Source organism: Macrotis lagotis, chromosome 1, assembly GCF_037893015.1.
Source record: "Macrotis lagotis isolate mMagLag1 chromosome 1, bilby.v1.9.chrom.fasta, whole genome shotgun sequence".
NCBI lineage: Eukaryota > Metazoa > Chordata > Mammalia > Peramelemorphia > Peramelidae > Macrotis > Macrotis lagotis.
This window is the reverse complement of record NC_133658.1, coordinates 775,799,904-775,816,750: the sequence shown is the minus strand read 5'-3', so window position 1 is coordinate 775,816,750 and position 16,847 is coordinate 775,799,904. Positions and strand designations below refer to the sequence as shown.

At 33.8% G+C, this 16,847-nt stretch overlaps 1 protein-coding gene across 1 annotated transcript in view; it reads left to right on the top strand.

Moving 5' to 3' along the window:
* MMP20 (matrix metallopeptidase 20) overlaps nt 1-16,847 on the top strand; it is a 51,428-nt gene that overhangs the window by 22,979 nt on the left and 11,602 nt on the right. Inside the window, exons 7-8 of the mRNA XM_074188147.1 lie at nt 11,493-11,629; nt 13,731-13,887. Of these exons, the coding sequence (XP_074044248.1) occupies nt 11,493-11,629; nt 13,731-13,887 (294 nt within the window). The remainder of the gene's footprint in view (nt 1-11,492; nt 11,630-13,730; nt 13,888-16,847) is intronic.

The following is a 16,847-nucleotide window of genomic DNA, read 5'->3' as shown; positions in this document are numbered from 1 at the left end:
TTCATGTCTATGCCACTTGGCATAGTTCTTTCTTAATTTCCACCCCCAATGATATCTTTTTTTTATTTATGCCTTCTGAATATCTAACTCTAGTCAAAGGTCAATTTTCTCTGTACATGAGTCCATGCTGATTTCTTTTTTTTCTTTTTTTCATGCTGATTTCTGGAAATGAGTGCACTATCCCCACCTCACCCCCATATTACTGTGTATTTACATCACATATAATTACTTATCTATGTACATGCAGTTTTCCTCTAATAGAATATAAGACCCTAAGTTAAAGCATGGTTCAATATTCTCATAAATATCCTTCTGTGGCTTAATTTCATATAGTTCTTTATAATATCCCATTATAAAGAAATTGTTTCTTTAAGAAAATTTGCTCTACATTTCAAACAAATGACACAAAAATGAATATTTGCAGCACAACCCATTGATATGTTGTAGACTACTAATATTCTTACTATAAAGCCCTTAAGAAATATTATCTCAGGGAAGCTAGGTGGTGCAGTATCTGGCCTGAGACACTTAATAATTACCTAGCTGTGTGACCCTGGGGAAGTCACTTAACCCCATTGCCTTGCAAAAATAAAAATACTTTCTCATAAGGAGATTTCAGGAAGACATGTTTAACTAGCTTGACTACAAGATTTTTCCTAGTGATATTAACTTTTCTTAAATTGTTCCATCCATGACTTCTAGAATTTTCATATATTTGAAAGTTTTCCTGACAGAAAATGAGGAATATTTGATATGGAAATGGAATCCTGTTAACATTTCCTGTTAACTACCTCTCCATCATTCAACTAAAACCATCCCCACTTCTCTCCTTACCTATCTTTTGGGTATAAGATAAAGTCACTATGTTCTAGTGAGATAATGATGGAAGAATAAAAATTCTTGACATTCTTGTCCTTCTCCATGAGGTTCTCACATTCTGAAATCATTGATTTGGATAGTATGCATCATTGTTTCAATGACAAAAACAACTCTTTAAGTGCAAGCAGATCATGACGTAGTTCCCTGAAGTCTAGTGGTTGGGTTAAGCTAAAGGTTGTTTAACATGTCTCTAGAGGAAAGCAACTTTTGTGACTTCTTGACATATTATTTGGTGAGAGCCAATGGGATAGAACAGATGATTTCTAAAAACTGGCCCATACTAAGATATATGGGGGGGATATAGAACTAGAAGACAGGGATTTGTGATTGTAGTCACAGCTCTGACAGTAATTTCTTGATCTTTGGCAAAGTCTTTTCCTTTTTAAATCTGAGTTTCCTCATTTATTGATTGAACATGTCAGAAAAAATTATCTGCCTAGCTCTAGGATTCAATGATTTTTCGGTTTCACATTTCTTGACGGTTCTCTTTGTATTCTAATGAAGTTTGCCTGAACAAAGAACAAAGCATTCTTTCATGACCCAGTAACAATGACAACCTGGGGATTTCCTGATTGAGGAAAAAAAATCCAAGTATTTGTTCACTCCCAAAACTTATTCACTTTCACTAGCCAGCTTGAAAATTCCCATCATCAATCATAAGAATATCTAAAGGATTTTGGGTTAATGATTGGATATCTTAAACAAAGGAGAAGAAGGAGTCAAACAAAGTTTTCAGCCTGGGTGACTGGAAAGATCTTTCCTGTGTCATGTTGAATATGTGGTTCTAAACATAGTAAGTTGAATATCTGAGTAGAAATTTTGAGCAAACAGATGAAGATATTAAAGGTATGGGTCTTCTATTCAGAAGAACAATCAAAGCTAGTGTCTGGAATTGTGAGACTGAATGATAATTCTATGGAAAGAATTCAATGAGAAAGGGAATGTATAGTTGGGAATTAAACTTCAAAACAAAAAAGTGAGAATTGGAGAAGAGAAAAGTTAGCAAGAAGAAGGACCAGTTTTAGTGCCAAAGGACAAATTTTGAGTCAGAAGAGGAGTCATTGCTACTGAGAGATTAAGGAAAAGGCTTTAGTTTAAAGAAATTAGGGAAGTGGTTTCAATAGAGAGATGAGAAGAGAAGCCAGATATTAGGTGCTGAAAGTGATTCTTGATGTTAAGGCAGGAAGCATAGTCTATTCATAAAATATTTTTGTCAGTAAGAGGAATGAGAATGGGTTAGTAGCCAGAAAAGAAAGTAGATCAAAGAAAGGTTTTTCAAAAGAGGAAAGACAGAGCATATTTGAAGGAAGGGAGAAAGGAAGTGGTGAGCAAGAGAGATTTAAGAATTAAGAAAATGAGGTGATTAAAAGAGTAAGATTCTGAAGGAGGCAGGTGAAAATAGATTGATGAGGCAGGAGAAAAAAGCAAAGAGATAACTCTTACCCTGAGAGAAGGGGCAAGGGCAAGTTGTTGTTCAGCCAATTCAGTGCTGTACAACTCTCTGTAACTGCATTTGGATATTCTTGACATAATTTTGACATAATTTTTTTTGGTTTTTGTAAGGGTTAAGTGACTTGCCCAAGGTCACATAGGTAGTTATTAAGTGTCTAAGATCAAATTTGAACTCAGGTCCTCCTGACTCCAGGGCTGATACTCTAACTACTGTGTCATCTAGCTGCCCCTGCATTTGGATATTCTTATCAAAATTACTGGAATGGTTTGCCATTTGCTTTTCCAGATCATTTAACAGATAAGGAAACTGAGGCAATCAGGATTAAGTGGTTTGTCCAGGGTCTCACAGCTAGTAAATGTTTGAAACTAGATTTAGGCTCAGACTAAGTGGCACAATGGATAGAACATTGGGCCTCAAGTCAGGAGGACTCATCTTCCTGAGTTCAAATCTGGCCTCAGACACTTACACTGGACAAGTCATTTACTCCTGTTTCATCTGTAAAATGAAGTGGCAAAGGAAATGATAAACCACTCCAGTATCTTTGCCAAGTAAAAGTCAAAAGGGGTCACAAAGAGTTAGACATGATTGAAAAAATGACTTGAATAATAACAAAATAAAGTCTTCCTGACTTTAGCCCCAGAATTCTGTCCTCTACTCTACCTATAAAGGACATAAAGATAAAGATAGTTTGAAAGGAAGAAGGTAGATGAATGGGTTCATAACAGATAATCTTGCTTTTCTCAGGGAAATAGGAAGAAAATTGATTCCTGAGTGTTCAGTGATTGGGGCAGGGTGACAAGAGTTGAATCTCTGTGCAGTCGTGGTATGTGGGGCGGTAAGGTATACCAGAATGAGCATTAATGCAGGAATTCAAAGATCTTATTTCCCCAAACATGAGGCATTACTGGAACTTTAGTCAGGAGGTAGTCTTCCTGTAGCTATAAGGTGAAACTGGAACTTTAGTTCCTGTTTGTTTCTAAACCATTAATTCAAGGCCATTTGGAAACTCCTTTAAATCAGGACTTTTTCCAAACAATTCTGATTTTCATTTGCATTTTCATTATTTAATACTTTGATGAAGCTGTGATTACAAACATAGGGGTTCACTGTCCAACAGTGCAGATCCTATCCCCATACCAACCTATTCTGTGTTTTTCTTATCCTCATCTTCCCATTAATTTTCTACCATGTATCCATTCATCATTGTAGTGGTCTTCCTCTAGATCCTTGACATTACATGTATCAATTAATCAGACATTTTGCTTTTATAAAGCATTTACTGTTTACTCTAGGCACTGTGGTAAACCTTTGGGATAGAATGAAAAACAAGTAAAACTAGTCCCTGCTCTTATGAAGCTTACAATCTAATCAGGGAGATAATTATATAATCAGAGCATACAAGTTAAATACAGAGTAGAAGGAATACAACTTTAGAGGGTATGGAACTTAGCAGCCAGGGAAATGAGAAATGGGTATATACACATGGACCATCAATCACTTTTCCCTTGCTCATGTCATTTATTCAACTTCCTTTCCCAATAATATAGCTCTCAGATTTATTATACCATTTTTATTGTGCAATTGTTTAGTGTTAATATATGTCTCATGACTACCCAATAGACATTGTCCATTGCCCTTTGGGTGAACCTAAGATTTGATTCTTCAGAGACTATGATATTCTAAGATACCAAGTCATGGAGTATTACACTAAGATTACCTATGTTTAAAAAGTAGCCCTTTGTTTCAGGGAAAAGCTTGTGATAATTAAGATAATCAGACAATTTTTCAAAGTTAATCTGTCTTATTTAGTTCTGGTTAAATCCTTTGTTCATCTTCAATATCTGGGCAAAATATGTGTGTACTGATGAATCATTCCATATGTCATCCATTCAAGTGCAAAGTAGAATCAGGAAAGTAGAAATTCTTTATTTAGTTTTTTCCTGCATAAAAAAGGTTACGCCAAATTCTTTTAAATGATTATGTATACCATCTAGGAGGCTCTGCAATATATTTTTTTATAATTCATGTCTTCCTTGATAATTATAATCAAGGTCACCAAATTAGCTCTCTTCTTATATCTTTCAAATCATTTTGTGTAATATTAAAATGAGTTAAGGGATACTTTATTAAAAGAAAGGCTTTTTCTCTACCAAATAGGTTGTTTTTTTATTTCATTTATTTTATTTTTAATTTGTGGAATAAAACAAGTGTTTCTATAACTTAATATAATTAAAAAGATGATTTTACATGAAACTACAAATCTATGATATACAACTTACTATTCCTTTAAAATATATAATAAAGTTATCATATAAATTTCTTTTTTTCTATTTCTCTGCTACCCTAGATATGGCTACATTACACATAAATATATATATAATATATATATATATGTGAAATTACTTTATTTATACTTCTCTTTATCAGTTCTTTCCCTGAAGGCAGATAGAATCTTCATCCAAATGTCCTTTATAGGACATATATATATATATATATATGTATATGTATATGTATATGTATATATATATATATAATTTAGGTATTTATAATAATCAAACTGTCTTATTTCTCAATTATTCTTAAAAAATATTGTTTTGGGGCAGCTAGGTGGTGTAGTGGATAAAGCACCGGCCCTGTAGTCAGGAGTACCTGGGTTCAAATCCAGTCTCAAACACTTTATAATTACCTAGCTGTGTGGCCTTGGGCAAGCCACTTAACCCCATTTGCCTTACAAAAACCTAATATGTATATACATACATATATATATATATATATATATATTGCTTTTACTGTATACAATGTTCTCTTGGTTCTTATTTCACTTTTCATTATTTTGTTCAAGTCTATTCATAATTTTTTTCTAAGATCATCGAGTTCATCATTTTTATAGCACAATAGTGCTACCATCACATTTATTTGCAACAGCAAGTTCAATCATTCCCCAATTGTTGACCATCCCCATGATTTCCAGTTCTTTGCCATCACAAAGAGAACTGGTATAAGTATTTTCCTTTTTCCCTAATCATCTTTGGAATTAGACCTAGCAGTTTAATAACTCTTTGGGTATAATTCTAGATTGCTCTCCATAATAGCCCTAGAACTCTCTCCTCTCCTCTGCACCACCTATAAAGGATATAAAGACAAAGATCATTTGAAATGGAAAAGGTAGATGAAGGGATTCATTCACCATCAATGACTCAGTGTCCCAATTTTTCCACATCCCTTCCAACATCTGTACTTTACCCTTCAATCATTTGTCCCTATGATTTGCTCTTTAATACACTTATTCTTTAAGATTAGATTGTTTAATTGTTCCAATTTCCAAGTATTTGGCTAATTTGATTTTTTAAAAAGAGACCAAAGAAAAAATAAAATAAAAAAGAGAGGCCAAATTATCAGTTTAAAAAATGAGAAAGGTGAATATGTCACTAATGAAGGTAAAATTAATTATAAGGAGTTATTTTGCCCAAGTATATGCCAATAAATTTAATAATTTAAGTAATATTTGAGAAATTATCAATAAAAAATTTTGGTGGCACTGAGCATCCTTGTTTCATACTGATTTTACTGGAAGGCTTCGAATTAATCTCCTTATAAATAATGCTTTCTGGTAGTTTGGGATAAATGTTTCTCAGCTTAAGGAAAAATCCAATTATACCTCCACTTTCAAGTGTTTTTAATAGAAATAAGTGTTGTATTTTATCAAAAGCTTTTTATGCATCATTGATATAATCATGATTCTAAAATTTTTTGTTATGATATAATCAAATATGTTAATAATTTTCCTTATGTTAAGAAATTGATACATTTCTAATATCAAATCCACTTGGCCATAATGTATAATCTTTATAACATATCATTATAACCTTTTAGCTAGTATTTCATTTAGAATTTTTGCATCCATATCATTAATGAAATTGATCTATAATGTCTTTCTCTGTTTTTCCTCTTCCTGGTTCATTAGCATCATATTTGTTTTATTAAAAGAAATTTGATAGAATCCCTCCTTGGTCTATTATTCCAAATAATTTGGTTAATATTGGAATTAGTTGTTCTTTAAATGATTGCTAGAACTCACTAATAAATTCATATAGATTTTTCTTAGCAAGTTAATTTATAAACTATTCAATTTCTTTTTTCTAATTATTTAGTTAGATACTCTGCTTCTTCTAATCTAGCAATATATATTTTTGTAAATATTCTTCCATTTCACGTAAATTGTTGTTCATTGACATAGAATTAGACAAAATAACTATAATTACTTTTATTTATTAATTCAATGATTTTTCCTCTCAATTTTATTAATCTCACCTTTAAATTTTAGTATTTCTAATTTAGTATTTAATTGGAGATTTGTAGTTTGTTCTTTTTTTTTTAGATTTTTGCAAGGCAATGGGGTCAAGTGGCTTGCCCAAGGCCACACAGCTAGGTAATTATTAAGTATATGAGGCCCTACTTGAACTCAGGTACTCCTGACTCCAGGGCCAGTACTCTTTTCACTGCACCACCTAGCCGCCCCTGTAGTCTGTTCTTTTTAGTTGCATAACCACTTCTTTAGTCTACTTTCTCTATTTTATTGATGTAACCCATCAGAGATATAAATTTTCCTCTGATTATTGCTTTTCCTATATTCCATAGGCTTTGATAAGTTGTCTAATTATTGTTGTTCTCTTCAGTGAAATTATTGTTACTATGATTTGTTCTTTAACCCACTCATTCTTGAGGATTAGGTTGCTTGATATCCAATTATTTTTTAATTATATTTCCATGATCCCTTATTAAATATAATTTTATTACTTGTGATCTGAAAAGAGTGTTACTAATATTTATGCTCTTAACTATAAAAATTTTATGTACTATTATATGCTTAGTCTTTGTAAAGATACCCGGGACCACTGAGGAAAAAAGTATGCTTCTATATTCAAATTGAATTCATTTCGTTGAGGTTTTTCTTATTTAGCTTTTGGTTGGATTTATCATCAGATGATTTTTTTAAGAGTCAAGAAATAAGCATTGGGGCAGCTAGGTGGCGCAGTGGATAGAGTACCGGCCCTGGAGTCAGGAGTACCTGAGTTCAAATCCAGCCTCAGACATTTAATAATTACCTAGTTGTGTGGCCTTGGGCAAGCCACTTAACCCCATTTGCTTTGCAAAAAAAGAAAGAAAGAAAGAAAGAAAGAAAGAAAGAAAGAAAGAAAGAAAGAAAGAAAGAAAGAAAGAAAGAAAGAAAAGTATAGAGGATTCCTTATACCCTCTTTCTATTTCATTCATTTTTATGACTGTAAAGATGTACCACCTAAAGAACATTTGTGAAAGCGTATATATGTTCTCTCAGTTTTTCATAAATTATGACCCTCCATGTATACAGAGATTATTCTCATAAAAATTATGTGGAAATGGAAAAAATAGACATACTGTTGAATATTCATTGATATTTCCTCAGCATTTTTGTATCAATGGTGTTCTTTTTAATTTTCCAAATGTTTTATGCTTTTCTATCTTAAGATATCTTGAGATCTTTTAGTGATCTTAAAATAGTGCTACTCCAGTACAAACATCCTATGAATGCTTATCCTGTCCAACTTTTCTTCCCATTTTTTCTGTCAATGTCAGTTCTTTTATTCATTTCCTATTTTTTTGCTGTCAACAACTTATTTGAACAGGTTAGATTATAACGGCTGCAAATGAAAAAAAGTATCAATATTTTTCTGATATTTATTTTTATCTTTATGCTAACAAATCAGTGGTCTGACTGTATACAGACAATGACCTGGAAATCACTATGATATTACTATCCAGCCATTTCCTATTGGTTAAATTATAATGATTGCTCTTCTATGATATTATTTGATACTTCTTCTTATATTGGACACCTCCTGACTCTTTTGATTTTTCCTTCTATTTTTTCCAATTATATGAAAAAGATAGTTTTCAACAATCATTTTTTGTAAAATTTTGAGTTCCACATTTTTCTCCCTCCCCATGACATCAAGTAATCTGATATAGGTTATACATGTACAATCATGTTAAACATATTTCCATATTAGCCTAGCTCTCTTCTTAAAGAAAATATTCATAATGTATGGGAATGAAGTTTATGGACAGTCTGTGATCTTTGGTCTTCTCGTTTTGAACTCTAGGATCATTTATTCCAACTATTTTTAACTCTCCTTCTATATATCTACATTTGCACTTAAGTTACTTGATATTAGAATATATTAATTTACATCTTATCAAGTTCTTTAAAAAACAGTCCATTTCCTTCTCAAATTCTTCATAATGTTTGCACATAGATTATATTTATCTTAATTGAAATATTTTTCAAAAGATTAAAATGAACATTACAATACAAGATAGCTAAGTGTTCCATTAATTGATTATTGTTGCTTTTGAACAATTGTGATAAAAACCAGCTTTGCCCACTTCAGGAGTCTAATGTATTGAGTAAAATGCTAGACTTGAGTCAAGAAGACCTGGATTCAAATCCTGTTACAAGCATTTACTATATGTCTCACTCTGAGCAAGTCAATTAACTTCTCTATACCTCAATTTTCTTATCTTAAATATGAAGAGGTTGTTTTGTATATGCATTATGACCTCTCCTCATCCTAAATCTATATCTATACTCCTTAGGTCTTTTATATATATCCCCAAGAACCTGTGTTTCATCTTCCCATTCAATTTCATTTAGTCTTCTAGTTTCATTAGTAGATAGAATATGAAGGTTGTTTTAATACAAACCCTCCAATTGTCTGTCCATTCTTTGCTTTACTTCATTTTCCAACATTATTCTGAAGGTTTTTCAAAAGCAAAAGGAAAACTCAATGTTCTACTGCTGACATTGCAGAATCAGTCTGGTTCCAACTGAAATTGGAAACAAAAAAAACAGAAATCACCATTCTTGTAATTTAATCACAAGCTTAAGCAACCATTCACAGTGCATTGGCCATTTATGCACATTCTTTCATTCATTGCACACACATACACATACATACATACATACATATACACATACACACAGAGAGATTGAATCCATTTAGTTAGTGACTCCTTAGGGATTCATTGTCATTTTGTCTTTTTAATGTTGGGAAAATAGTCTAATGGGAATAGCTCTGGGGTTGAGCCAGAGATTTCAGGTTGAGTGAGCTAGAACAAGTCACTTCACTCATGAGGTGTTGGTTTCCTCAACTATAAAATGATTATGATGAACTAGATAATTTCTAAATTCCCTTCCAGCTCTGGGTCCTTTAATTCTAAATGGATGACTACTTTCCTGGGATTTTTTTTACTTTCCAAGTCTGAATATGCTATTGGATCTATTTTTAATTCCATGTTGAATTGCAATGTAAAACCAGAATTAATGGTATAAAACTGATATCATTTTTGGTAAACAATTATTTAAATTACCACCTAATCTACTATTACTATAATTGTTATTATTATAGGTAATAATTAATACCTTCCCTTTCCTTAATCATATACTTTATAAATGATAATACTTTTAAATGAAAGGATCATAAATTTAGAGCTAATTGGGATCTTAAAGACCATCTAATCAAATCTCTTCATTTTGTAGATGAGGAAATTGGGTCTCAGTGAGATTAAGTAGTTTGTCCATAGTTAAATATTTAGTACATAATAAAAGTAGGATTTGAATATGGTTCTTTCTGACCTCTAACTCTCTAGCTACTATGCTATTTTGTCTCTATAAGATATTTTTTGTATCTGAAACAAAAACATGAAAGGGAAACCCACATATAGAGACAATGTAGTTACATTTGTATCTTCTCCTGATATCAGTCCATCAATTGGTTAACAAAGATTTATTCAGCACCTCTCATGTGAAGGAACTCTGCTCAGCACTGAGGATACAAAAACAAGGTGAAATGGTCCCTAATCTCAAGTAGTTTAAATATTAGTGAAGTACATTAGATGGAATAACTAAGGCATAAATATTCACTAAATTGGACTGAATATTAGGATATTAGGTTCATATTCTTTGAATAACAGAATTTAAACTAAAGGTGGCATGAGCAATACTTTGTTTCAGGATACCAACATCTAGGGGCATATCTTCTCCCCTCAACAGAAACGAATACAAGTAGTCCTATGACTTATGCTCCTTGGTCCAAACCTATGCCACATAACCATCCTACTTCCCATTCTCAGAGTCCTGACATCACGTTGCCCTTCCTCAAGTCCTACCTTGTCTCCCAATTCACATGGGAATATAGGTCAGATTCTTTAAGGAATATACTATTCTTCAACCAACACAATTATAATGATTATATATTTTCTATAGTGCCTTCACTATAAATGCTATTTTCCCATTTTCCATCCATTTTTGTCCCAAGTAAATTAATGCCTAGTTATGGATCTGCATCATCATTATCACCATCATTGTCTGCATCATCACACTTACCATTTATAAAGTGGTTTAGGATTTCAAAAGTATTTTCCATGGATTGATTTTTATTCTGTTATTTCATATCACAATATTTATTTTCTGGGTCTTTAAGTAAGGATAGAGTAAAAAATAAACAACAGGGAAGTAAACTTTATCAAGACACTAGTTATGAACCAGTCAGTCAATAAACATTTCAGCTAAATGCTGAGAATTTTTTAAAAGTCAAAAGACAGACCTTATCCTAAAAAAAAAAAATCTTGCCATCTAATGGATAAGCTAATATTTAAAAGCAAGATATAATCAGAATAAATTGTGAATAATTAAGAGCAAATTGTTAACGCTTCTGAGTTGTAAAATGAGGTGGATAAAATAGAAAGACTCTAGAATCCATTATAAGTCTAAATCCATGATTTTCTTAGCTTATTAAAAGTATGGCAAAGGGGCAGCTAGGTAGCATAGTGGAAAGTGCACCAGCTCTGGAGTCAGGAGGACCTGAGTTCAAATACAGATTCAGACTTAATAATTACCTAGCTGTGTGACCTTGGGCAAGTTACTTAGCCCCATTGTCTTGCCAAAAAGAAAAGGAGAGAGGGATAAGTATGGTAAAAAAATCTCAGCAAAGCCAAAGGTCATTGTGAGTTCAGGACATCCCAAGGAGATTCCACAGTGATCTGAGATCTATTTTATTTCAGGTTCAAGTCATGTTTCTTACCAGCTATATTTCTTTTTGACCCTGTTTTGGGTAACCAATAGGCTTTTCTGGAGACGGCAAGTTCACCTGGCAGCTGGAATTAGACCCAGTACCATCACCAGCTCCTTTCCCCAGCTCATGTCAAATGTGGATGCTGCTTATGAAGTGACCGAGAGGGGCATAGCTTTCTTTTTCAAAGGTACCCAACCAAATTCCCTACCACTTTGAAAAATGCAGTGGCAGTAGGGACAAAACCCATGTACCTGGAGAGCCAAGTGCTAGAGATATTTGTTCAGTGATGGAGAAGAAAGGATCCTTGTTGCTCTCTGCCTGTACAACTATTGGTTAAATTCCTTACCAATAATATTAAGATAAAGATAATAATGATGGCCAAAAAGAGATACCCTTATCTGCATGTGGTGCTTTATTAATCATATATATATATATATATGTATATATATATTATATATACATATTCCCTGATCCAAAAAGTTAGCACATAGAGCAGACAATAAAGGACTGGATTTGCAGTGGAAGGATTTGGGTTCAAATCTCAGCTCTGCTATTTTGCTACCTGTATAACTATAAGTCACTAAAATGTGTAAGGACCAAGTTTTCTCATCTGTAAAATTGGGGGATTGAGCTAGGTGATAACTAGAAGGAACTGTATAGACCTAAATCTGTGCTCTTACAATGTGTCTAAGAGTTCTTTTAAGAATAATTTAGATAGTTATGCTAAAGAAATCAAGATAAATGAATTCATATTGAACTCATAGAAATTAATATGAAATAGTTAATCCTATTTTTAGAGTGCTTTATGTTTTACAAAATGATTTTCTCATAATCCTGTAGAGTTTGTGCTATGATTATTATTATTATTATTATTATTATTATTATTATTATTATTATTATTGCCATTTTACAGTTTAGTAATGTGAAGCAGAGCAGTACCTCTCTCAAACTAATGCTTTTTCCTACTATACCACAATGCTCACATTTGGCAGTAGCAAAGGCAGGATCCAGAGGTGATAAAAGTGGGAAAGGTCCTAGACCTCAATCCAAATCTTGGCTCTGGCATTACATGTGTGATTTTAAACATGTCACCCAATACCTTTGGACTTTAGTTCAACCTATAATCCTATGATATTTGCATTTCAATTATTCTATGTCTCCTACAGGACAGCTAAGTTACCCAGTGACAGAGTGCTTAGCCTGGAGTCAGGAAAACAACTTCCTGAGTTCAAATTTGGTCTCAGATACTTACTAGTTGTGTGACCCTGGGCAAGTGACTTTACCCTGTTTGCCTTAGTCTCCTCATCTGTAAAATGAGTTGGAAAAGGAAATAGCAAACCACTCCAGTACCTTTGCCAAGAAACCCCAAATATGGTCACAAAAAGTCAGACACAATTGACAATGACTGAACAAAATGACTCCCACAAAATTTTGAAAAGGAAAGATAGAGATGCAAATATCTTGAGAGTTAAAGGCCTAGGGGTAGCTAGGTGGTGTAGTGGATAGAGACTGGCCCTGGAATCAGAAGGACCTGAGGCACATTAATAATTACCAAGCTGTGTGACCTTGGACAAGTCACTTAACACCATTGCTTTACAAAAAAAAAAGAGTTAAAGTCTTATAGGAACTAATAATGTGATATGAGAGACACTGGCAAAGGAACCAGTACAGCATGAGTTCTTTGACCAAGAAGGCACTGTGTTCTATGAGCATAGCAGAATTGCAGCAGCACAAAGAACTTGTGAAATGTGTAAATTTAGGGAATCCACCTGAAATGTTCATATGAATTATTTATGTAAGACCTATGATAGAGCATTCAATTAGCCTGATGTAATTTCATCCTAACATAGTGCTGCCATTTTTGGTCCTCTTCATGAGCAAAGGATAACAAACAACTAACCAATCAACCAGCCAAGCTATTTTTGGTATTACCAGAATTTTCACCCATAAGTATAGCTAAGCATCTTCCCACATTCTGAGACCTATTCTCAGTAGTCAAGAATCTTGCTAGATCTACAGTTGAGTATAGAGTTATATCCAGGAAAACTGCCCAAGAAATGTGCCCTAATTAGGATACTGATCTTTTTTTTTTCAGAAGGTAAGTGGGATTTCTAGAGTAGTTTGAATGACAAAAGGACTATACATGCTTGCAGTCAAAGGGGTAGATGCTGTTTGTGAGGGGGAATCAAAAATGGAACTTGGTACTTAATAGAAAGAGTAAATAATGCTTCCTTAGGTGAAAACATTGTGAAGTGGTTTATTTTTTTAACTCTTTGTTCTGTGCACAGGTCCTCACTATTGGATAACAAGAGGATTTCAAATGCAGGGTCCTCCCAGGACCATCTATGACTTTGGGTTCCCCAGGCATGTGCAGCAAATAGATGCAGCTGTCTACTTAAGAGAACCCCGAAAGACACTCTTCTTTGTTGGAGAGGACTACTACAGGTATTTTTACTACTCTTTTTTTTAACATAACCAATGGTATTTTTAACATAACCAATGGTATTTTGTTTGACTGGATTTAAAATCCTATTGTGGAGAAAAATGTAGAATATTTTGTGAGTCAACTAATTGACCCAGACCACTTATGCCTCATTTACAGGCTCCCCTGACTGTATCTGGGGCTGAAACACACAGCTGGGAAGTGAAAAATTCATTCAATAATGCCATTCGGTAGCTAGGAGACCAGTGTGCAAGATGTTTCAATATGCTAACTAAATCTAAAGCAATGAGTGCAAAAACTCAGACATTGCCATCAGGAATAGCATGTGAACAGAAACTGTAAGATCACAGATCAAGAGTTAAAAGAGGCAGTATAATTAAATTACCACCTGTAGCTCAGGTCACAGAGGATAAGGGAATGACAAAGGTGAGTAGGTCTCCGACTCCATGTTCAACTTTCTTTCCATCTACCTACCTATCAGCAAGACTTTAGTTCAGCAATAATGTCAGTGGCACTACATCCAAATCTTTATATCTCAGGGAATAGTAATTAGCTACAGAGCTCTAAGGAAGAAATGTACTCCCTAAAATTAAATGAACTGTTTACTAGTTGAGAGAAATGGGGTAGTATGACAATGAAAACTGAGGAGACTATGAAGGCAGGAAGATCTGGATTCAAGTCCTACCTCTAATACTTTCTAGCTATGTGATCAATGGCAACCCTCTCCATATTATCACAAATCAATTCAACAAGCATTAATTAAGCACCTACTCTGGCCCAGGCATTGCTCTAAACACTTGCTGTTTAGTCATTTCAGTTTTATCTAACTGTTTCCCAATTGAGGTTTTCTTGGCAAAACACCTGGAATAGTTTGCCATTTCCTTCTCCAACTCATTTTACAGATAAGGAAAATGAGAAAAACAAGGTTAAGTGACTTTCCCAGGATCACACATCTAGTAAATGTTTGAGTCTGAATTTGAACTCAGTCCTCCTGACTCCACAGTCAGTACTCAATCTGTGTTATAATCTAACTACCCTAGCTCTAAACACCAAGAAAACAAAGGCAAAAACATGCCTTCCAAAACTCATGATCTAGTGGTGGAGGGTAAGGGGATACAGTTGTCAAACTGTTTTAATAGAGACATTTTTTCCCATGCAGAAGGAGCCATAGGTATAAATTTCTATCTTTCCCAAAATAAAATAAAATCACAGAATCTTAGTTAAAAGAAATCTCATAGGCCATCCAGCCCAACCTATATTGAATAAGAATTTCTACGTCCTCTATAAAAGGTACTAAAGCCATCCAATCTTTACTTGAAGACCTCCAGTGTTGGGGAACTCATGATCTCCCAAGATAGCCTCTTCTTTCAATACACTATAATTGCTAGCAGGATTTTTCTGCAAATCAAGCTCAAAAATGTTTCTTTGCACCTTCTACTTATTCTTCCTCAATCTTTCCTCTGGAATCAAACAGAACAAATCTGGCCCCTTTTCTACTGGAAAGTCTTTCAAATACTTATACAGTTATAACTATTGCTGATAAATCAAGTCTATTCATTTCCAAAATTTTTGCTAGCACAATGAATTATTTTCTTTCCAAAGGGCACAAGTTAATTATATGATCATTGTGACTGTTCCATTATCAAATTATTTTAGGAGTGACTGAGCCCCAGTCAGAAGAATAGCTCAGCATCCATTCATTCCCTGCATAGATGGAGAGATCTGTGTTCAAAACCACCTCAGAAACTTAGTGGCAACTTAATCCAGGGCAAAAAAAAAATGAAAGCAGCTCTGTACCTGAGTTTCTTCAATTGTAAAATGAGAGTGTTTTGTTTGATGTATCCTAGGGGCCCTTCCAATTCTAAATTTATGAACTTAAATACCAAGGCCCGGCTAGATAGTCCCAATGCTCCTTGGGACTAAAATGTACCTTGGGACCCAGACAGATTGTATATAGAAGATTTTCACAATATCTTATTACATTCCTTAAAGATGAGGAATCCTTCCCATGGATTTCAAACGAGAACAAAAAGGAGGAGGTTAAGAATATGACAATATTAAAGACTTTAGATATAAAAGAATAAAACACAGTCAGAGGAGGGGTAACAGCAAACCATTTTAAAGAAAGACAAAAATTAATGAAGTTCTCATCTCATAAAATCATAAATTTCAACTATAGTTTTCTTATAATGCTTCATGGACATAAGTAATCTTGGATTCAAAGGTTAATCAATAAAGGAAAAGCTCTATTGAATTAGTGAACTGGAAAAACTTTAAGAAGAGAGATGATGATGAAGAGCATACCTGTCATCATTAAAAACATAGCTAAGAGAAATTTGTTACAAGGATGACCACAGGCAATGGAACTTTTGGCCACAGTTCTCAAAGATCAATTACTAAGTTATCTGGGTTTGCAATCTGTGACAACAGAGGAAGTAAACATACAAAGAAATCGTTAAATCTTAAGTACAAAAGAATAACAATGAGATATTAAAACTAGAAGAGAATTTGAAAATATTGCAATTCAAGCTCTAAGTTTTATAGTTGATAAATTTGAGACCCAGAGAATGGAAATGCCTTCTCCAGGACTGCACATATGTTTAGGCACAGAATCAAAGACAGACATCCAGGTTTTCTGCCTCCAACCCTGATGCTCTTTCCAAGCACAACACAGCCTTCCAACATCTATTACTGCCTTGTACCTACAAATCCTCTAACAATTCATACTTCCCATCCATCCCTTTAGAGAGTGATTATTTTCCCATTTCAGAGTTGCTAGAGCACAGACAACTAGGCTCAAAGACAGAAAAGCCCAGTGTACCAATAGAAATACTGTGGAGAGGAATAAACTGTGAATTCTAATCTTATTTCTAAACCTCAAAACCACACCATTTCTTTCTCAGACCTTTCTTTTGGAAAAATAAACCCAGGCTGTTTGAGCTCAGAATGCATTTCCATGGGA